The sequence below is a fragment of the Haemorhous mexicanus genome, chromosome 7, assembly GCF_027477595.1.
Source record: "Haemorhous mexicanus isolate bHaeMex1 chromosome 7, bHaeMex1.pri, whole genome shotgun sequence".
NCBI classification, from domain to species: domain Eukaryota; kingdom Metazoa; phylum Chordata; class Aves; order Passeriformes; family Fringillidae; genus Haemorhous; species Haemorhous mexicanus.
This window is the reverse complement of record NC_082347.1, coordinates 11,026,040-11,049,129: the sequence shown is the minus strand read 5'-3', so window position 1 is coordinate 11,049,129 and position 23,090 is coordinate 11,026,040. Positions and strand designations below refer to the sequence as shown.

Sequence of the window (23,090 nt, the reverse complement as noted above, 5' to 3'; positions counted from 1 at the left end):
ACTGTCTCCTTGACAACAGAATTTGGAAAATTGGGATAAAACCTGTGTTTTACAATAGAAATGCAAAATATCTCCTACCTAAGTGCAGAAATCAGTATTTTTTACTGTTTAATAGAATCTCTGCTGCTAAAATTGACATGGCTGGAGCTGCATGAGCCTATTTCAGCTTTGCTTGGAGGAAAACTTTACAGGACCTTTCCACTGCCTCCAACTTATTCCAGGATTTTGGACAACTGGTAACTAAAGAGGAAGGTGTGAGAGGAAAAAAATAAATCACGTCCTGAATTCAGAAGCTGGTAAAAGCTGAAATTTCTGAAGGATGAAGCACACCAAGGACTGCCCCTGCAGCAGCAACACTCCCATCAATCTCTTGTGCAATGACCCCACTCAGAAATATTGGATTTTCCCAAGCTATTTTGTGCTTCAGAGCAGATTTTTTGGGAGCATCTCTTATATCAGTCCTAAAAAAAAAAACCCAAAAAAACCAAAAACAAAACGAGGGCAAGGCTGGGAAATGTAATCTAGGTCAGATTTTTAGCACAAGGCACAGCTAACCCTTTCCTTACCAGACAAGGACACAATGATCCCGAAATTCCTTCACCAGGGCTTTTTTAAACTTTGAATTCCACTTTGCATGGCTTTCTCTGCAGGAATGTGGGAAATGGCCATTTGGATTTACAAGCAGAGGGGTGTGACTCCAATGGAGATGGGACCCCATCCCACACAGGGGAAATCCCGGGGCAGCAGCAGCTTAAAGCAGGCAACAGCCCATCCATGGATTAAGAAATGGCTTTTTCCATCTCAAGGACACTTTTCAATTCCTATTATTACAACCCAGACACTGCAAATGCCACCCTGAGAATGGGGAATTTCAAATCCCTCCCCAAGGCCTCTGAGGGGATGTTTAAAACCAGAGAGGCACAAACCCTCTAATGTGAGCGATCCTATTTCCAAAGGGAAATAAATTCCCTGGAAAAGGACACAGCCATACTTTGAGGAGGTCTGGGGATGGGAAGAGGATCTCCCCAACTTCATGTTTGACCTTTGCTTTAAAGCTGGGTTTTACCCATTGATCCCAGGGATGGAGGATCTCCAGCTGATATTCCCAGCATTCCAAGCCTGGTGGCCATTCCTTGGGTGGCTGCAGGTGTCTCCATCACCTCATAAAGTATTCCCTTCATTTTTTTCCTAATTAATCCCTGGCAGGACTCACTCAGCAGGACCTGCATGCCAACCCTGTCCCAGATTCCAGCAGGTGTCACTGTGGGCAACACTATGGGAAAATCCAGCAGGAAAATGTTGGAATCAAAGGGAAAACACTCACCAGGGTAATTAATATGTAGGTTCTCCTTAAAATAAGTGCTGATTGTATTTTTTCCCCTGTTTTTACAGATAAAAAGGCATTGTCTGTGTTAACTTCTTCAGGGTTGAAGGGTGGAAATCACACAATATTTTCAAGTAAGCACCAGGCAGGTTTTTCATTCTGGGGGTCATTCCCACCAAAATTAGCCTGTACATGCCTGTAAGTAGGGATATGTGGGTGACAATGAGGGAATTTTGGAAACTGCTGAACAAATTCCCAAGAGGAGATGCCCAAAAGACCAGAGAGCCACATGCTCTCCTTCCAAGCTTCTCACAAAGAATCCAGCACTGAGAGCAAAGCCCTCAGCACAAAAGAGGAACCTCATCCATGGGAAGATCCATCCCAAAAATCTCTCAGCTCAGGCTGTCAGGAACACTGCTTGGGAAGAGGGGATTGAACTGAGTCACCTCCACCACAGTAAAACCACCCTCAGCGCCCAAATTTTAATTACATTTCAGTCAGAATTAATTGATTGGATTTTCTCCACCCAGGAAGTGAAGGACAACCACCAACCCATTGGCTCCAAGCTGTCTGCAACAAAGAAAATGCCTGGAGAAGCAGATTCCATGGGTTCCTTGCCCCAGGGTTGCTGTAGAGCCTCTGGAAAATGAGAACAGTAAACAAACAGATATTGGGAAATTAGGAACGAGGCTGGATCAGGGAAGAGACAACTTGGAGCTCCTGAGCTCTCCCCTGTGACCCCTCTGTTGTCCCAGGTGCCATGAAGAAATCCACATCCATCCTGCAAGTCTCTAATGGAGCCTGCAAATCCACCAGGGCAAATAACAAATTATGGATTTGCTTAAATCCTCTCTTCTCATATCTGTGAAACCCTGGAAAATATCTAAGATTACAGCAAAAAATGTTTTGTTTTTCTTTTTTCCTTTCTTTCATAACTGTGAAGGATCAGCTGGAGAATCCGCTTAGAGAGCATAACAAAAAAAAAAAAATCTCCCAGATAGGTTTAATCCAGCTGGAAACAGGGAATATTTAAATCCCAACACCTGCATAACCTGAGAGGGACAGCTTTAGAAATTAACATTTTATCAGTGACCTACTGAAAACCCTCGCCATCCACTCAATGCACAAATGCCAAAAGTAAAACAATAAATTAAAGAAAGAAAATCCTGGGATGAAGCAAATTTGGGGAAGTTCTTTTTTTGTCTGATGCTGCCTTTGCCACATGTGCTGTTGGTGACCACGACACTGCTGGAGTGGCTTTTCCCACCACTGGGAGGCTGACTGAGGAGAAGGAGGTGCCCAAAGAATGGGGAAAAGCTGGAAAAGTGCTGGAAAGGCAGCTGGAAAACAGGGAACTACAGAACTCTCTTGGAGGAAGCATGGCTGGGGTTGGAAGGAACATTAGGGGTGGAATGGGATCATCCCATTCTACCCCCTGCCATGGACAGGGACACCTCCCACTATCCCAGGCTGCTCTAAGCGCTGTCCAACCTGGCCTTGGACACTTCCAGGGATCCAGGGGCAGCCACAGCTGCTCTGGGCACCCTGTGCCAGGGCCTGCCCACCCTGCCAGGGAACAATTTCTTCTGTGACAGCTGAAAATATCTTAAAACTATCAACTCCCATCTTTCTGAGTGTCCTTAGGGTTCTCATGGAGATTTCCACGAATCCATGTGCTTTGGACAGGTGGAGGAGATGCAATTCCCAGCTGGGATGCTCTAGGCTAACTCCAGTGGATTTTACAACACATGCTTGAAAGAAAACCAACAAGCCAGCTCCTCTGCTTGGGGTTTAGCAAAGGAGCCCAGAGACAATGGCAGGGGGACTTCTGACAGTAAATGAGATGTTAATAAACTCCCCATGTCTCCAGAGGAATCCAGCTTTGCATGGAAAGTTCTGGATAAAGATCCCTCTGATACCACTGGGATTTTCAGCCTGAACAAAAGCTGCTTCTTGAGGGGTTTCTAAATTCATTTCATAAATTTCAGTAAAAAAGAGAACACCCTTCCCTGCCTGAAAAGTGCATTTGGCAGAGGCCAAAAGCTGCTCCTTGCACCTGACACAAACACCCAGCAGGTCCTACCAGGAGAAGACCTGAAGTTCCCCCATGTGTCAAGAGCATGCAAGGAAAATGCCATTTCCTCCAGGCAATGCCTTCCCATGAGTTCAGCACGAGGATTTTACTGGGGAAAAAAAAAAAGAGGGATTTGATGTTAAATCAAATGGGAAATCTAATCAAATGGGAAGAAAGGGCAGATTTTTCCACCCTACCTGCTGCAGGGTGTCTGATCTGGGACCTGGAGCTGCTGGAGTGAGTCCAGAGGAGGGCATGGAGCCAGGCTGGGAGAGCTGGGGGTGCTCACCTGGAGAGGAACAGGCTCCAGGGAGAGCTCAGAGCCCTTCCAGGCCCTAAAGGGGCTCCAGGGTGTGGAAACCCAGAGCACTGGGAATATTTCTCTGTCTGCTCTGGGGTGCCCTGACCCCCCAGGGCAGCACTGACTTTGACCCTCACTCATGGAGAAAGTTTCCTGGACTTCAAGATAGACTGGAACACACAAGAGTGTGCAATAGATTATAGAGAGCAGTGTGGGTGTGTCACAAAGGTTTTCTCCATTTGCCTCACCTTCTAACAATAAGTGTTGCAGAACTGGGGAAGAAAAACCCCAAATCCTGCCCCATTTCTACCACTGCAGGAGAGCAGAGGATGAGCGATAAACACACACAGGGATGACCACATTCCTGACAAGAATCCACAGAAACCAGGGAATACTGAACTCCTTTCCTGTGCTAACACAAGCAGGAGATTATTTTTAATTCCCTTGACGTGCTCTGTGCCCACATTAAAGAAAATCAAAAGGAAAATTTAACTCCAAACAACTCCTTTTATCCCAATCCAAAGCAAGAGCAGCTCCTGCCACTGACTCCATTGTATTCCTGCACTCCAGTTTCTCCAGCTGCATTTTATTTTCTAATGCTTTTTTTCCTCCAAAAAGTTTTTATTTCCTGGTGCACCTGCAAACCCAAAGCTCTGCTCTCATGAGCACCATTTGAAAAATTAATGGAAGTACAACTCAAGTCAAAATTTTGTCCATTTGTGATGGAGTCAGGTGGGAGTGAAGCTGATTTGATGCCCCCACAGGCAGCATTACCCTCTCCCACAGCTCCTCCAGTGAGCACTCCCCAGAGTTGCTTCCTTTGATAAAAAAATATCAATAACGACATTAACATATTTTTACCTAACCAAATCCTTTTACTCTTCCCTATTTATTTTGAATTCTCTCTCAAATCTGATTTCTGGCTCTGTTTCACATCAACACCTGCCTTGGTGCTGGCAGAGCCTGCAGGACAAACCAGGGACCTGATTCCCTTTATCCAAGAGCCATCCTCACTCCTAAACAGGCCTAAAAACCACAGATTCTATGGAAAGCTAATTAATTTTGCACATTTTCCCTCTCCTATTCACTGTTGCCACACAATCCCACAAAGGCAGCACTGTGTTCAGCCTCTGTTAATTAACCAGAGGCATCCCAAGGCCACCTGATCCATACTAATTGGGCAGTGTGGAGCAGGAAGGATGCTTAGAAAGGCCCAGGAAAGCCCTGAAAGCTGAATTAAGCCATAAAATCTCCTCCAAGATCCCACTCTCCACCAGGAGCCATAACAGGAGCTCCACGAGCAACAGGGAAGAATTTTGGGTTGTGTTCTATTCTTTTTTAACATTTGTGCCTTTTGAAATTCAGTCTTTCGTTGGAATTAAAATGAAAGGAAGGAACAAGACAAAGGCTGGCAAGTGACACTCAGCACACAAATTGAGCTGCTGAAGTGGCTGCAGACAGGAGCTGGGATCCTAAATTTCAGCACTCACAGTGGTAGGAAGAGTTTCCATCCCTGGCAGCCTCTGCCTCTCCCCTCAGTTTGGCTCTGCTGTTTGTCCAAGGATTCACTGGGAGCCAAGGCCAGGCTGCCTGGGGCTGGAGGAAACACATCACTGGCACCTGGACCTCAGTGGTGCATTCAAATAAATTAAAATTGTGATTATTAATGCTTCCACAGTGAAAGAATTCCCAAAACACACACTGGGAGATGTGGGAATGGCATTCCCTGTCACCATCACATTCTCTGAAAAATCCCTTTGCCAGGATTTCTTCTCCTGGGAAGCTGAGAAACCTCAGAGAAGAATGAAAACAATATTTATCTGATTGCTTCTCCTGTGTTTTGCTGCTCTGGGATGTGGTTGGAGATTGTTTATCCAACAGGTGGTTGATTGGTTTCATGTGAATTGTTTTTATTTAATGACCAATCACAGCCAGCTGTGTCAGACTCTGAGGAGAAAGTCAAGAGTTTTTAATTAGTATCTTGTTAAGCCTTCTGTAAGCATCCCTTCTTTATTATAGTTTAGTATAGCATTCTTTCATATAATATCATAAAATAATAAATCAGCCTTCCAAGAACATGGAGTCAGATTCATCTTTCCTCCCCATGAAGGGGCACCCCTAAATTACCACAATTCCCAGCACTTCCAAGCTGTGGCTGCTCTCCTGTGAACCCAGGATGAGTTAATCAAGTGCTCTACAGCTGGATTTAGGGCAATTAGCCACATTCATATTTAAATATCTATTTATACCACAACTGTGATAGATAAATATTATGTATTTCAATGTGTTATAAAGTATTGACAGAGAATCATGGAATGGTTTGGGTTGGAAGGGACTTTAGAGTCCACCCTTGTGCCATAGGCAGGGACACCTTCCACTATCCCAGGCCTCTCCAAGCCCTGTCCAGCCTGGCCTGGAGCACTTTAAATTCCTATACATCCAGCAATAATCCATAAATACACACACATGTGGTGCTTGTGAGGTCCCCAAGACAAGGTGAGAGATGAGACTCTGACTCCAAGTTCTCAGAAGGCTGATCTATTATTTGATGATATTATAATATAATAAAGAATGCTACACTAAAACTATACTAAATAAAGAGAAAGGATACATCAGAAGGCTTAACAGGAATGATAATGAAAGCTTGTGACAGACTCAGAGAGTCTGACACAGCTGGCTGTGATTGGTCATTAATTAAAGACAACTCACATGTTCAGAAAAACAATCTCCAAATCACATTCCAAAGCAGCAAAACAGGGAGAAGCTGAAGCCTTCCAGGAGAAGAAATCCTGGTGCAGGGATTTTTCAGAAAATATCATGACCACACACACATAAATATCAAAGCTGTCTCAAGCCCTGCATACACAACAAAGGAGGCAAATCCACGTGACGTGGTTTAGACCTGACATTATCTGCACAAGAAAGTGATCTGCAGGGCTTTGTAAGCAAATCACAGAGCCTTTGTGGCTGTCTCTCGCTCCAGCTGCTCAGATTCCCACACACAACATCTCCCATGGATTACCAGGCTAAATCCCAAACAGCCAAGGAACAGGATTAGGAAATGCAGATGAAGAGGCCTGGGTTGAAAATGCCAATGAGACCTTACTGCCACCTCCTCCTGTGCATCGGCAGCCACAGAACTTTAAATTCTGTCTGGGGCACCAACGGCACCTGGAGCTGCTGGGGCGAATCCAGGGGAGGCCACAGAGATGCTCCAGGGCTGGAGCCTCTCTGGAGCCAGGCTGGGAGAGCTCACCTGGAGAGGAGAAGGCTCCAAGGAGAGCTCAGAGCCCCTTGCAGGGCCTAAAGGGGCTCCAGGAGAGCTGGAGAGGGACTGGGGACAAGGGATGGAGGGACAGGACACAGGGAATGGCTTCCACTGCCAGAGGGCAGGGAGGGATGGGATATTGGGAAGGAATTGTTCCCTGGCACAGGGTGCCCAGAGCAGCTGGGGCTGCCCCTGGATCCCTGGCAGTGCCCAAGGCCAGGCTGGACAGGGCTTGGAGCAACCTGGGACAGTGGAAGGTGTCCCTGCCATGGCAGAGGGTGGAATGGGATGATCCTTAGTGTCCCTTCCAACTCAAACCAGTGTGGGATTAGTTACTCCAGCTGCCCCCAGCTCTCTGAGTTCCTGCCTCTTTCCCCTTCCCTGAAAACCCCAATTCAGTGGAGCTGGGACAGATGTTCAGGCAGGTAACAGCTCCATCCCTGACATCCAGGCAAATGGGACACTTCTTTGCAACAGGAGTAGGAATTTGGAGCTGGGGAACAAAATTTAGAAGAATCAGCTGTAGGCAAAATGCAGAATGTGAGATCAAATGGAAAATAACAAAATCATGAGTATCTGGAAGTGGCTTCAGAGGAAAAGAGGTCAAGGAACCTTAATTACATCTACCAGTATCTGAACACATGATTTGAGATGGAAATCCCACGAGTTTTACATCTAAATGGCACAGGGAATAACCTTAGAGAAGAACAGCACTGCCAGGATGTGAAGCAACTTAAGGATGGGAAAGAAATCCTGATTTTGTGCCCTAAAAACCAAATGAAAACGAAGGGGGGAAATGAAGGAGAGGAGGAAATGCCAGCCCAGATCCCTGAGCACTGCCCATGCCCACCAAAGCTCATCCCACTCCTCAGCCATGCCAGGAACACACTCCCCCATCCCACTCCCTTTAGGATTTTAATCCCATTTGCTAAATGCAATTATCCATAAAGACTGAAATTATTGGCAATGTTGGCGCCACCCAGATAATCCCTGTGGGAGTCACCAGACACGTTTTCCCATGGAATATAAACAATTCCCTGATCCAGAGGGGTTTTCCACTACTTCACAGGTGAAACCTATGGAAAGGGGGCTGTAGCCAGGTGGGAGTTTATATCTAAATACACAGATTTGAGAGTGACTTTTTATTTTTTATTTATGCAAAACACAGCCTATTCAACCCAAGGCAAACCCAGAGAAAATAACACTCATTCCAAACAGAAAACTGGGAGCATCCACCCCAACAATCCAGATTTATTCCACATAAATGCTGCTTTTGTGCCTCATTTCTTCACTGCTATTTATTAAGAATTTTTTCCCCCAGCTGCCACGAAACTTGAAGTGTTTCTGGAAAAGTTTTATAGACTTTATTCTCCTCCTTAACTCTTGATAAGGAGCTTAATGCTGCTGATGTGATCCAAGCAAATTCTGGTTGGGAGTGGGGTTTTGAGATAGGCAGATGAAATTTACAGCAGAGGGAATTCATATCCTTTTTTTTTTCCTTAAATCAGAGCATTCCCTGGCAGTAAAGGGAATAAAGCTTATCTGTGAATATGCAATTATTCAGGGTGACAAACAGCTGATGTGTTGGAGCCACAGAATTTATCTGGGCACTAAATGAAAAGGCAGAGAAGGAACAACACCCCAGCAAAGCTCAGAAAGAAAAGAATTCAAATCAACTCTGATGTCAGCAGCGCTTTTCCTCCAAATCCACGGGAACATCTTCCCTGATGGAGAGGCGTGGATGAAGAAAAGCCAGCAGGAATGAAATAAATTACTGCCACACTCTCATTCCCCGCACTTAAATCACCTTTTGGAAGGGTTTATTAATGACTTTCTGGGATATTTAATTCCTCAGGCTCAGAAGGGAGTGCTGTGGGAATAAAATATGGGGGGAACCGTGCTACGACCTAAATATTTTACATCCATTTTACATCTGCTTATGGGGCAAGGTTGGGAGGGTTTGGTTGGTTTTTTTTTTTTGTTTGTTTGTTTTTTGGTTTTTTTGGTAGGATGTAGGTTTGGTTTTTTGCAGTTTTGGGGGGTTGTAGGGTTTTTTCAGGTTTTTTTCAGAGGTTTTTTTTTTTTGGTTGGTGTTTTGTGGGTGATTTCTTTGTTGTTTTAAATAGACTTATTAAAAGCCTGACCCTAATGAGAGCCCCAATTAAAGCCAGGCAGGCAAAGCCCAACTCCACCAACTCCACCCCAGCACCTCAACACTGCTGCAACTCTTCCCAGAGCACCTTTTCCATGACACCTTTAAAATACCCTCCAAACATAAAAAATCAAATCTGACATGAGACCAGGTCTTCACATTCCCCACCTCCCCACCACTCACCCACAGGCTGGAGAAGCTCATTCCCTTCTGGACACCACAGGAAATGACTGATTCACTCCCTAGTTGGATACAAATCCAATTAAAATATATAAACCCTATTCAAAACTGGATTCATTTCCCCCACAGCCCCTCTCGTGGCCTCGATGGCTGCCAAACTGAGGAGCTGCTCTTTGGAGGCTGGATATTGCCAGCAGAAGGTTCTGAGCTTGTGAAATCCCAACATTCAAAGCTCTTACCTCTTCCAGGACATCTGCAAGCTTACTGAGGATCTCCTCGGGAAGGCTCTGGAATGTGGGAACGCTGCAATACAAAAGAAACCTCCATTAATGGATCCCTTTACCCAGGGCACACATCCAGCTGCTTTCCTCCCCTCTGTCTTCCTGAGACCCCTCCTTCATGCCCTGGGGCTGAACAGGGGAAAGGTATCATGGAAAGCTGCTCCTTTTCTAGCAGCCAGGATGGATTTGGGGATGATGGGAGACCACTGGGATAAACCTCTGCAGGGCCACCCCTAAAGCTGGTAATCAACTAGGGATCTACAGGAATAAATGACACAGGACTGCATTTTCTTCATAATGGAAAAAGGCCCTTCTTTATGCACATAACTCCTCTTTTTTTATACAGTCTTACAGACCTTGTGTGGGACTCCAATTGGTCAGGAGCTTTCTTGCCTATTACTTTATTGGTTATTAACAGGTTATTATCCTGTATTGATTGGTCACTCAAACTCTCAGTGTGTACAAGCAGGAAAAGTTGTTTGTGAGAGGTGGTTTTCATTTTTCTATCTGATGGTGCAAAAAGTCTATACAGGTGCTGGTTGTTCTTTACCCAGGAACAGATTGTTATGTTAAGGAACTGCTCACCCCAGGATTGCTTTCACATGGGAACTTGCACAGTGCTAGCCTGACAAGGCCAGCCACTGATTTTAGGAGCAGGCTTTTCTTTATGATTTTTCTACCTAACTGCAACAGGATCCATTCAGGATCCACTGGAATTCCTGTGTGCCACAAGCCTGCTCAGTCACATTCCTTCCTGCTCTGCTTCAGCCCCCTGGAAATAAAATGCAACCCAAAAAAGGGGCAGGGAAGATCAGCTCCAAGCAGCCCCAGACTGAAGGGTGAAACCACACCTGGATGGACAGAGGGCAGAGCTCTGCAGCACTGAGTCCCCATCCAAACCCTCAGGGGGTTTCTGAGCACTCCCCTGGTGGTTTGCCAGCCAAATTTGTGGCTTTTCTTCAGCCAAAAAGGTGACTTTGTCACCTGTTTGGCAGCAATTCCCTCAGCAAAGGCTGGGATGAGAAGGGGATGCAGCCATAAAGAGCCCCCTGAGCCAGGGTCCACAGGACTGCACCTAAACCAGTCTGGAGCAGGATGGGAGACACCAGTTTGGGTCTCCAAAGCTCCAGGGAGTATCCTGACTTAGAAGCTGCATCTCCACAGCCTTAGAGCCCACCCAGGGAGGCTGTGGAATTGCCCTCCTTGGAGAGACCCAAAAGCCATCAGGACATGGTCTGGTGTCCTGATCCTGTCCATTACACCCTGAGGGACCCCAGATGGAACCAGAGGACCTCCAGATGTCTCTCCCATCCTCAACCAGCCTGTAATTTGCAATACTCTGATTTCTCATCCTCTCTTTTCCGTAACAACCTGAGATCCATGAATATTCCCAGGTGATGCTGAAGGAAACACACAGACACAACAAAAATTTAACCCAAAATACACCATGGCCCAGAGCAGCTGTAGCTGCCCCTGGATCCCTGGAAGTGCCCAAGGCCAGGCTTGGAGCAACATGGGACAGTGGAAGGTGTCCCTGCCCGTGGCAGGGGTGGAACTGGGTGGGATTTAATGAGAAAAGGAGTCTCAGCTGAATCTATTTAATGATAAGACAAATCTGGGCTGATAAATGCAGAAAATATCACCTTTCATGCTCTCAACAACAGCTTTTTTTTCCTTAGGAGGAACATTTTTATTACTGGGAGCATGTGGGCCCACAATGTAACAGGAGCAAGCAAACAACTGGACAGGAGTTCTGTGACAGCCAGGCCTAGGCATCAAATGAAAATTGATTACATCAATTCCAGCATTCCCAAATGAGGAATGAACTTATGGGAGAGGGTAACAGCCTTGGACAAGTGGTCAGATTTTTGCACCCTTAAATTCCCAAATTGGAGGAAAATCACCACAGGGTATTTTTTAATGGGTAATTATGCCTGTGAAATCCAAGGGAGGATAGTGAAAGGCACCTATTATAGACCAAATCCATCAAAAAAAGCAGGCTCTAAGTTCTTAAATTCCAACTCTTACCATGAGAAAAGCCTAAAACTTCAACTCTGCAATAGAGCAAATAATTTATTGACAAAAACTCCAAACACATCACAGAATTACACCATCAATACCCCAGATTTAGGGGGGTTTATGGGAGGCCAGAATTCCCCTTAAAAGCCAGAAGTTACAAAACAGCCAAATATTTGAGTTTCTTTGAAAAGAAGAGAGCAAGACTTGATTCTTCAGGTCAATAAAAATCCCCCTCTGCTCTCCACAGGACAATATTAAATGGATTCATAAAACAGAGCCTTGTTCCCCTCCAAGAACTGCCTGGATTTTTGAAAGACTTGTGTACAAAAGGAGTGTTTCCATGATTATTTCCAGGTGGGCACTTGCCCTGAAAGGCAAATGGAGCCTCAGCCCTCCAGGGAGAGCCTTGAGCACAACAGCTGAGCTGCAAATTGCTGCAAGTGGGAAAACACATGGGAGGGAGGCAAATGGGAGCAGAAAATCTCACAGGGAATCTTTGATCACCACAGCAAGAAGCAGGAAAATTGCATTTCCCTTTTTACAACTGTGTGAAAAAGGTATAGAAGGGCAAACATTCAGCCCTTGAGCTGGGATGTATTAAGGGTGAAAAAAAATCACAGCAAACTCTGCTCCAGCTGTTCAAGGAACAATTGTTGTGCCCAACAAAGCAGGGTCAAACAAACCCAGACTTTCTCCACCAAGTTCTCCTCCCACTGCTCCTTAAATCCCATCAATAATGAAGATATTTAAACACCCACTCCAGGCAGTAACAGTGCTACAGCTGGCAAAACAGATATCCTGGTATCTAACATGAAAGTCCTCAGCAAAGTTTGAAACTTGGGACTTTTCTCCCTACCTACCTGCAGCACAAGTGAAGGACTTCACTTGTTCCTCCTGTTCCACAACCATCTCTCATCTTACCCAGGAAGAGCTGGACTTGATAATCTTGGATGTTTTCTCCAGTTTAATGATTAGAATTTGATTATAGAAGAAACAAGAGCCCCTCACCAACCTCTCCCAGCACAATGAGGCTCCTTCTACTCTGCTCACCCAGTCCTTAAAAGGGACTTGTCCCCAGCTGCTTCTTATTCCACCTAATGAGGAGCAATTTCTGCACCTGTCCTGAGTCCACTCCCTGGATGAGGCCATGGAATCCAGCTGGGGATGGAATGGATATTCACAACTGACCTCCTGCTCTGCTCACCTGCAGTCCTCAAAGTTCTTGAGGGCAATATTGGTGTAAAAAAGTATGGAGAGCAAATTATTTGTGCCTATTTGATAAGCAAAGTACAGCCCAGGATCCTCAGGAGGATCCAAATCACCCTACAGAGGCAGCAAACAAGGAGGCAAAGCAGACCCCTAGCTCCAGGGATTTGAGTTTTAACAGAAAATGCAATAAACTGGCTGATTTTAATCCGTCCACAAACAGCATTTTATCAGGAGAGCGTGACTGCCATGGCTGGGAACGGGATGAGGAACCTTCTCCAGGCACCCACCCCTACACCCTGGACAGTGAGCAGGGGCAGGAGGAGAGGTGCCATTCTCCTGGCTGCATTCCCCACTGCTCAGCCATGGAACACTGTGCAGGGATGATGGCAGTTCCTGGGCCCAGGAGAGGTTCCCGTGGGGAACTGCTCCCTGTCTGCAGCGATTCCGCCTGGCTCTAAACGTGACACATTTTCCCAGAAAGCTCAACGTGCCCAGCACCAGCTGCCAAACTCAGGGAAAGCAGCTGTGCTGAAACATCCATGGATTGACTCCCTGTCCCCATGGAAGAGCAGGGATATGCACAACCCAAAGGAGTTAGGAAAGGTCGTGGCTCCATCCCAAGCTGCTCTCAACTTCCAGGTAGAAGCAACATCCCCATTAGCCACGCTTGGATTCATGCCTGTGATCCATCCTGGACTCCTGCCTGTGATCCATCCCATGGGATGGCTCCTGAGGAAGCAGCAAGGGCTTCCAAGCAGTGCTGGCTGTGGCCCAAGAGTTGTTTGCAGCCTCAGTCACTGCCAGCTCCGACAGGACATTTATCTTCTGACACACACCACAGCCTGCAGGGCTCCTGGCTCTGCTCTGCCTCCAGGACACAAAAGCAGCCATTCACTCTCTAAACCCCTTCCAAGACTCCTTCCCAAACTTTTGAAGGGTGTTCAGTGAGGGTGCTCATCCAGGTCGGTGGCAGATGCTTCTCCTGGGTTAAGCCTGGAACAAAACCTCTCTCTTTTATTGCTGCTTGGCACCATCACAATTGCAGTTGTTGTCACTGCTCTGTGCCTTGAGTAAGTACAGCTCCAGACTCCAACACTCCAGTAAAAGGAAATAAAGGCTGTCTGAGTTCCCTGAAACTTTTTTTTGGCACCTAACTGAAATGAAGGCTGAAAAATGCAAATGTCCCTCTTTAGCACACTTGGGATGCTCCTACTGCTCTGTCTCAGCTCCAAAAGAACTGAGGCTACATCTGATCAGCACCAGCTGATCCTTGATTTGGGATATCACCCAAAAATGGTGTTTTGGGCAACTCAAGCTGTACAGGCAGCCTCCCACTGTTGTGTCAGGGAGGGAATGCTGGCTCCATCAGGATCGTGGCATCACTTCATAAAATCAGAGTGGCTGGGATTGGAAGGGACCTTAAAGCCCACCCAGTGCCACCCCTGCCATGGGCAGGGACACCTTCCACTGTCCCAGGCTGCTCCCAGCCCTGTCCAACCTGGCCTTGGGCACTGCCAAGGATCCAGGGGCAGCCCCAGCTGCTCTGGGCACCCTGTGCCAGGGCCTGCCCACCCTGCCAGGTACATTCCTTTTGTGTTGCAAACTGCTGCATCAAAAGATAATTCTTCTTTTCTGTCAGATTAATAAATATTATTTGGAGGACCAGCTGCTGGTTATTTTCATTCTTAGTACCAACAAGAGAAGTGGCAGAAATTAATTTTAGAAAAGGTGTATCTATTCCTCAAAAAATGCCAGTCCTTCCCCAGTCACACAGGTCATTGCTAAGCCAAGGCTGGTTTTGCTGCAGCAAATTCCCATATGCTTTGCTTGGATTCATGGAATCACTGAGGCTGGAAAATCCCTGCCAGCCCATGGAGTCCCAGCTGTGCCCAGTGGCCACCTTGTCCCCAGCCCAGAGCACTGAGTGCCACCTCCAGCCCTTCCTGGGACACCTCCAGGCATGGGCACTGCAAAGCTCCCTGGGCAGCCCCTGCCAAGGCCTGAGCACCCTTTCCATGCAGAAATTCCTGCTGCTGTCCAAGCTGAACCCTTCTCTAGCTCCATTCTCTTCCCTGGACATGCTCCAGTCCCTCCAGGCTGTGAGGGCCCAGAACAGGACACAGCTCAAAGAATATTAGGGAACCAAGAGGCAGGGGCAGGGAGGGTGACAGCCACTCACATTCCCATTAATTTCACTTTGGGTTGGCCTTGGAAGCACCTCCTGGAGCAGAAATGTCAGGAAGAGAGCAGAGATTTGCTCTGCAGGTGCTGCAGATGATTTGTCTGCTGTGCAATAGCCACACGGGCAGTAAACAATTCACAATTACTCATTTTGGAGAGGGTGAAAATGGAACAGCCACAGTTTGAATGCTCTGCCACTCATTACACAGCCCTTATCAGGGAACTAAAATCCTGAAAGAAGGTTGTGGGACATTTGTTTTCAGGGATCTGTTTATATCCTAAGCCCTACTACAGACAGGAAAACGGGAGAGAAGCAGAACTGATCTTATCCCTGACTGAAGCAAAGCAAGTGCCAAGAATTGCAATTTTCCCTCTTGTGCTGAAAGGCTACCAAGGGATCTGCTGACATCACGAGACCAGAACTCTCAGTGTCCCTGAGGGGAACCTGAAATGATCTCAAAAGGATCAGAAAGGCTAGAAAGACCTCCAAGAGCAGAGTCCAACTCTGGCATGTCCATCATGAGCCCATCCCTACCCAACACACCTGTGTGCTGTTTGAACACTTGCAGGGGCCCTCTTTCAGCCCAGGCTCTGTTTGTGTTCAACAAGCAGAGCAGGAACTCTGGAGGAGTGTTTTGCCTTGCTCTGTCAATCCCTGCCTCTCCCTGACAGGGGTTCATTATCACACAGAGCCCTCCTACTGCCTCTCCTGTGGCAGTCACTGGGGAGATGGGACTGATTTAAAGGAAAAAATTCCTTTGTTGATGTCAGAATGAGAGGGAGGGAGAGTCATTAGCAGGTATGTGAACCCCCCTCCTGCCATTGCACATGAATGTTCCCAGGATGATTCATCTTGAAAAGGACAATTGCTCCCTGAGAGCTACCAAGGCTCAGCAGAAGCAGCAGCCAGTCTGGGAACCTCAGGGAAGTTTGGGCAGGCAGCAGTTCTGCTTGCTCATCTCAAGGCACAGGGGTCACTCTGCTGCTCCTGAGACCCCTCACAGAGGGAACCTGCTCCTGCTGGAATCCTTGGAGGATGGGATGGGATCATTTTGGATCTAGCAGGTGGCATTTCCTCATATCTGCAAATCAAATTCAACCTGCAGTCCAAAGCAGAGTTTTCTACCTTCCAACTGACCCAGCTTTTCCAACACTGTTGTATCATAGAATCCCAGGATCCCTGAGGCTGGAAAATCCCTGCCAGCCCATGGAGTCCCAGCTGTGCCCAGTGCCCACCTTGTCCCCAGCCCAGAGCACTGAGTGCCACCTCCAGCCCTTCCTGGGACACCTCCAGGGATGGGCACTGCAAAGCTCCCTGGGCAGCCCCTGCCAAGGCCTGAGCACCCTTTCCATGCAGAAATTCCTGCTGCTGTCCAAGCTGAGCCTCCCCTGGCCCAGCCTGAGGCCCTTTCCCCTTCTCCTGTCCCTGTTCCCTGGCAGCACAGTCCGACCCCCCCTGGCTGTCCCCTCCTGGCAGGGAGTTGTGCAGAGCCACAAGGTCCCCCCTGAGCCTCCTCTGCTCCAGGCTGAGCCCCTGTCCCAGCTCCCTCAGCCCCTCCTGGGGCTCCAGCCCCTTCCCCAGCTCCCTTCCCTGCCCTGGACATGCTCCAGACCCTCCAGGTCCTTCCTGGATTGGGCATCCAGAGCTGGACACAGCCCTGGAGGTCCCTGAGCAGGGCCAGCCCAGAGGGACAATCACTGCCCTGGTCCATCTGGCCACACTGTGTTTGATATAAATACACTGGTGATTAAAGATAAAAGCTGTCATGCAAAGCCTCATAGCCCTGAACACTGATTTTTATGATCCTGCATTTGCAATACAGCTGAAATTAAGTTGTCTTTGGCTTGCACTGTAATTACCTCTTCAAAACAGTTTGCTGTCAAAGAGTTTCTCTCCTGCACTTTTTTCCCTTTGTCTAGGACGTTTCATGGGGAATGAAACCTCCCCCTTCAACCTCTGGACAGACCCAGAGTGGGTGCACCAAGGAAATTTTCCGCTTCTTGATTGAACCACAGAATCCCAGGATGGTTTGGGTTGGGAGGGACCTTGCAGTTCATCCAGTGCCACCCCTGCCGTGGGCAGGGACACCTTCCACTGTCCCAGGCTGCTCCAAGCCCTGTCCAACCTGGCCTTGCAACCCTGGAGGGCCAGAATGAAGTCCAACAAAGACCATCACTTCACACAAGGTAGGAAACTAAAGATTTCTGGGACTGATTTTTGTAGTGTGCCTCAAAAGAGATCCTTAACACTGGTCAATGTGTCAAAATCGCAGTGAGTGTAAATAAGGGACAAGTGGCATTTGCATGCACGATCTGTTGTCTCTTTTTCCTCCCAACTGGGTGTTTACATCATATCCAAGACCAAATGAAGGCAGGAGTCTTGTGTCTGAGAGATCTCTGCTGCACTTGACAGCATCATAATAATCTCTTTTTCATGGAGCCACTGACACCCTCTCCAAGCACAGCCCTGTTTGCTGCTGCGTCCTCCTTTTAGCCACCCCCATGAAATGAACATATCACAGAGATCACCATCATTTGCTGCCTTCAGAATTACATGTACACAAAAGAAAGATAAGCTGTAAATGTTTTGAACATCCTCTGAATCACCAGCTTTTCACATTCTCCTGGGCAACTTCCCCAAAACAAAGGGACCTGAAAGGAACAGGAGCTGCTGGAGCTGGGAAGGGCCTGGAGCAGCTGGGTGCCCAGGGCAGGCTGAGGGAGCTGGGGCTGCTCAGCCTGGAGAGGAGCCCCAGCTGAGAGGGGCCCTCAGGCCTGGCTGTCCCTGGGGGCAGGAGGGGCAGAGCAGGGCCCAGGCTCTGCATTAAAACACCTAAATATCTACCTTTTGTTGTTGTTGTTAGTTACTATGAGAAGAATTTAAAAACATGGATGTCCTGCCCGACACATTCCTAGGTTGGGAGCTAGCAGGGGTGACCCCGTGGTTGGCAGCATCACCAAATCCCAGACTGGGTTTGGGAGCAACCTTGAGCACCTCACTCTGGCTGATACATCCGAGATGATTTATGGAGGGACAACTCCAAAGAAAATCCTTTCTGAGTGATCACCAGAGGATCATTCTGAGCTCATCAATGAGAACAGATTTCAAGAATGATTTAGTTACCCCCCAGAGAAATAAGCCACAAAACATGGTACCAAAATCCAAAGAATTTTGTTCCTTTCATGGTGAGAACCCTGCACAAGCACGCCAGGATGAAATCCTGGGATTGGCCCCATGAAAATCCACCTCAGAGGCGTTTGGGATCTTCCCACAAAGAAGCAGTGCTCTGCCAACCACAGGGATCCCCAGCAAGACCCCCCAGGACATCCAAACCAGCCCAGCTCTATGATCCCAACCCATAAATGGGCAAAACCCCCCTCCTGTGATTTACTACCTGCACAGAATCCCAAATGTTTTTAAAGCACCTCTAAAGCCATAGGTGGGACACCCCTTTCTCCAGGATAAGCCTGAGTCCTTTATTGAATTTAAGAAAGGAGAAGGACGATTTAATCCCAGACCTTACAACTCAGTTGATTCTCCCTTTTCATCTTGGAGACCAAAATTTCCAATGTACAGCAAAGCCTCTGCAGCTGGAAATGAATTAAAGGTCGAGGATTTTCAAGGGCCTGGGCTGCATTGGAGAAATAATCAAATAAAGCCTGACAGATTCCACACACAGCTCGAAAATACAATTGTTTATGAAAACATAATCTTGGGAATATTAGAGACAGGCGAGCAGCATAATGGGCAATATAAAACCCAAAATAAACAAAAAAACCCTCTGTGCTGGGAAGCCAATTGCAGTAATTCCATATAATTGTGTTCTGCTGCTGTCAAACCCTCTCAGCTTCCTCTCCCAGGCTGGTGATTCCAAATCCAACCCTCAATCCTTGAGCCTACACCCCGGCTCATCCTAGTCCTGGCTTCTTCTCCCAGCACAGCCCACCTGGAGCTGGTGGTGATCCCAAATCTAACCCTAATTCTTCATCTTACATCCAGGTTCATCCCAGTCCTGGCTTCTTCTCCCAGCACAGCCCATCTGGGGTTGGTGATTCCAAATCCAACCCTCAATTCTTGATCCTACACCCAGATTCATCCCAGTCCTGGCTTCTTCTCCCAGCACAGCCCATCTGGGGTTGGTGATCCCAAATCCAACCCTCAATTCTTGAGCCTACACCCAGATTCATCCCAGTCCTGTTGGGAGCAGGACACCCAAGCTTCCAACTGGAGCATCTTGGATTTGGATGATCCATGAGGGGGAAGTGCAACATTCCAGGTCCAAAGCAGTTTGGAAAAGGGGGAGGAACCTTCTGGTCACTGGTTAACAGCAAGACTGACCAGCCATGGGTCACTCATTCCATGGAACAGCCCCTGTCCTGACATTAGAGAGAAATTATTCCTGGGGACATTTCCTTTGGATCCAACACACATTGGATCCATCCCCGCTTGAATCCCAACACATGTTTCATTTTGCTCTCTCCAGCATTTTCTCTTTTCCATTATTTTCTCTACTGCAACATGAAAGCTTCACTAAATTCCACCAATTTGTTTCATTAATTGCTGTTGAACAGATGACAAAAGGTCAGCACGTGACGGGGTTGTCTCTGCATCCCAGGAAGGGAATTCCACCAGCACCCTGCTCCATCATTCCCTAGGCTCATAGTTGAACCTCCAAACCTCTTCCTCCTGTCCTGTTCCAAAAGTGATGAAGACAATCCCAGAACTGGGGTGGCTGGGAACATCTGTGGCCTTCCTGGTTGATATTTGGACAGAGAAATAATCAAAGGCAGGACAGAATTCCAGGGTTTCTGTGGCAGATGTGAAGCAAACAGACGGGAAACCTGACCCCACTTTATCCCCTGAGGAGGTCAGGGAAGGGACAGGGAAGATGGATCCAAAAGGAACAAACCCAGTTTTTTGGGCTGAGTTTTTGCCCTGAGCCATGTAATCCAGGATATCCTGCCCTGCCTCTTTTCCCAGGGCAGCATCCAAGAGCCTGGCCATTCCCAGAGCCCAGCCTCATCCAACAGTGGCTCCACCAGCCCATCAAAACTGATTTTAAATATAATTTATGCCAGTCAGCTCTCTTTTATTTTATTTTTTCATTGAAAGAAGGTCACCATGATACGATTATGACTGTCTTGCAGATCTTATTTTCTGTACACTGATTTATGCAAGGCCACATTGCATCCTGATTAAAGCCACCATTCAATGTGTTTAGAAGGAAACACTTCAGATTAAAATCTGACTCATTGACAGATATCAGAATACTGTTAAAAGGAGCCAGCAACAGGTGCTGAAAGCACTTCCATAAATCCATTCCTGGTTCCCTGTCATTCCTGATTTATTGATGATCATTCCACATGTTTGCAGATGACTCAGTTTACTCCTCTGGGGTGATTAATGTCTAATAAAATTCCCTTTAATGGCCCACACATGCTCAACAGCTCAGTTGTGGACCAGGCACAGAGATCAGGGCAGCAGCACCGGGGTGGGCACACAAGGATTGATTTAAAATTGGTTTTTCCCAATAACATCCCCCCAAAAATCCCATTAAGTGTCATTGGAATAACACATTTGTCACTTAATATGGATTCAGAGTGGTTATTACCCACATGGGAGGAAGATCAGGTGGCAAAGATCATCTACAGGTGAAGGAAGGCAAAGCCCAGTGGATTTAGAAACCCCATAAACTGAGATTTTTGTCTCATTCCCCCATTTCCAGCAATAGGGAAAGGACTGGAACAGCACCATGTGGGGCAGAGCCCTGTCCATGACGGAGCCAAGGACACAAGGCTGGATATTTTCTTATCAAGAGGGGCTTTTACCTTTCTCCAATCCAAATCCAGTGGAGCTCAGAGTCTCAGACACACTGCCCCTTATCCCTTGTCCCTTAGATCTAGAACCTCATGGAGACAGTGCTGGGAACACTTTGTGAAGGACTGGGATTTACTAAAACATCAGTTCAGCCTGGAACACGGGGGAACAGAAGGATTCCTGCTGTTGTTGGAAGGGTAAATCCCATTAGCCTGGACAGAAAAATCCAGATTGCAATGCTGGTTTCCTCAGAGGATCCAGGAGCTGCTGACATCTCCCATCCTACAGCTGCAGAGGAGTGGAGGCTGTTTTGGACAGGGCATCTGCTCCCTCCAGATTCCTCTGGGGTGGTGGTGGGGTCAGCTCAAGCTCAGCTGTTTGAAAGGAGGGTTTGGAGCAGATGATCCCTGCAAACATGAACCACTCTGTTATTCCACGCCCTGGAGCAAATGCTGATTTCTCCTGCATTTCCCTCCTCTGGATAAGGACTTACACTCTAATTACTTGTTTCAAGTGACATTGTTTTATTTTCAACACCTCCCTCTATCTCCCCACAAAGCATTCCAAATCCCATGCCAACGGATGTGTGTGCTGCACCCACAGATCCCAATTTGCTTTGAGTTTTATCTTCCCAGTTTTCCAGTGGTTTGGATTTTCTTCTTAAACCAGATTCTGATTGATTCCTGGTGTGCTCTGGCCAGCTGGTTCTGCTCCCCCTCCTTGTCAGCAGCTTAACAGAACAGTGATTCACGGCAGGTCAGCTGGAATTTGCTCAATTATTAACAACTTCAGGATTTTTTACCATCCCTCTGAGGACGCTCCAGCCTAAGCCTGATTTGTCTTCATCTCCAGCTCAATTCCACAGCACAAATCCTGTGAGTTCTTTGAGCTCGTGTTCAGTGCATGGAATGCCCTTTTCTGACTTCCCCTACCCTTTAAAACACCAATTTCTAATTGCATATCGAGCTGCTGGGGCACCCAGTGAGTTTGTCTCCATTGAGCTGCACAAACTCTTTTCATCTCCTTCCAGAAATAATTATGCTGGTTTATCAGTGTCTATATGAAGCTTGAATTATTTCTCCTAATATGCATTAACCTGTATTTTTTTGGAGTGACAAAAATTGGCCCAGTGAAGTTATTCCAGTGATTACTGTCCCCGTTAGTTTCCAGTAATCCACGAGATGTATTTATTGGCAAGTCACTTGTGTGGTATTTCCAGAGACAGTACATAATTGAATTTAAAATGCATTCCTGATGCCCGTAAAAGCAATAAAAATGTCACCCTCTGCCTGCACATTAAAAATTCATCCCATGCAAGGAGAGGACAAATGCATAAAATGATCATTATGATGTGCAAATGGACTCGGCGCAGGAAAACCAGACCCGTCTCTGCCTGGACATAAAAACATTAAGATATCAGAGCACAAATGGCACCATTTAGAGAACTTTTAAAGGTGCTGAAGAGAAAATGCTCCCATTAGTAGCATGACTAAGGCTTGCTTCAAAAATGGGATTTGAACCAGTATTAACAGCAGCCTGGCTCCAGTGTGAAAGCAGAATTAACTCCCTGAAATAAAAACAAACCAAAACCACCATTCCATGTTGGTGAGCCTGCCCAGGCAGCCTCATTATCCATGTGACTCCTCTTCTGATGAGCATTTATGAGCATTTTAAATCTCATCCCACTCAGGACAGAACTTCCACACTTATTTATGGCCCAGAAACTCATCCCTGACTTCACCATGTACAGGTGTCCTTGGAAAACCCAGCCCAGGCAGCTGCTGCCCTTGTCCTTTACCTTCTAAAGGCTTCCCACTGCCAGAGGGCAGGGATGGATGGGATATTGGGAATGAGGAATTGTTCCATGGCAGGGTGGGCAGGCCCTGGCACAGGGTGCCCAGAGGAGCTGGGGCTGCCCCTGGATCCCTGGCAGTGCCCAAGGCCAGGCTGGACACTGGGGATTGGAGCAGCCTGGGACAGTGGAAGGTGTCCCTGCCCATGGCAGGCGTGGCACTGGGTGGGCTTTAAGGCCCTTCAGCTAAATTCTTTCTGGGATTCTATGGTTCTATACAAATCCACCTTTTTTCTGGACTTGTCATTGACACCTGGGGTACCACAGTGCTTCTGCTCTCCTTTTTCATTTCTGTCTTGGCTAAGAACTTTCATTGCACTCTGCCCAACTCTTGTTTTCTGTCTGCTCAGCACAAAGTAATTTACAGGTAATTAAGTACATTGTGAGTCATTAACTCCTCTCCAGAATCCCAGAAGTCTCCAAATTGAGTC

General features: G+C 47.2%; 1 protein-coding gene across 2 annotated transcripts in view; it reads right to left on the bottom strand.

Annotated features, from left to right (window-relative positions):
* PRKG1 (protein kinase cGMP-dependent 1) overlaps positions 1 to 23,090 on the bottom strand; it is a 374,427-nt gene that overhangs the window by 104,434 nt on the left and 246,903 nt on the right. For both annotated transcript variants that reach the window (XM_059851089.1, XM_059851088.1), the window contains exon 5: positions 9,539 to 9,602. In XM_059851089.1, coding sequence (XP_059707072.1) covers positions 9,539 to 9,602 — 64 coding nt within the window. The remainder of the gene's footprint in view (positions 1 to 9,538; positions 9,603 to 23,090) is intronic.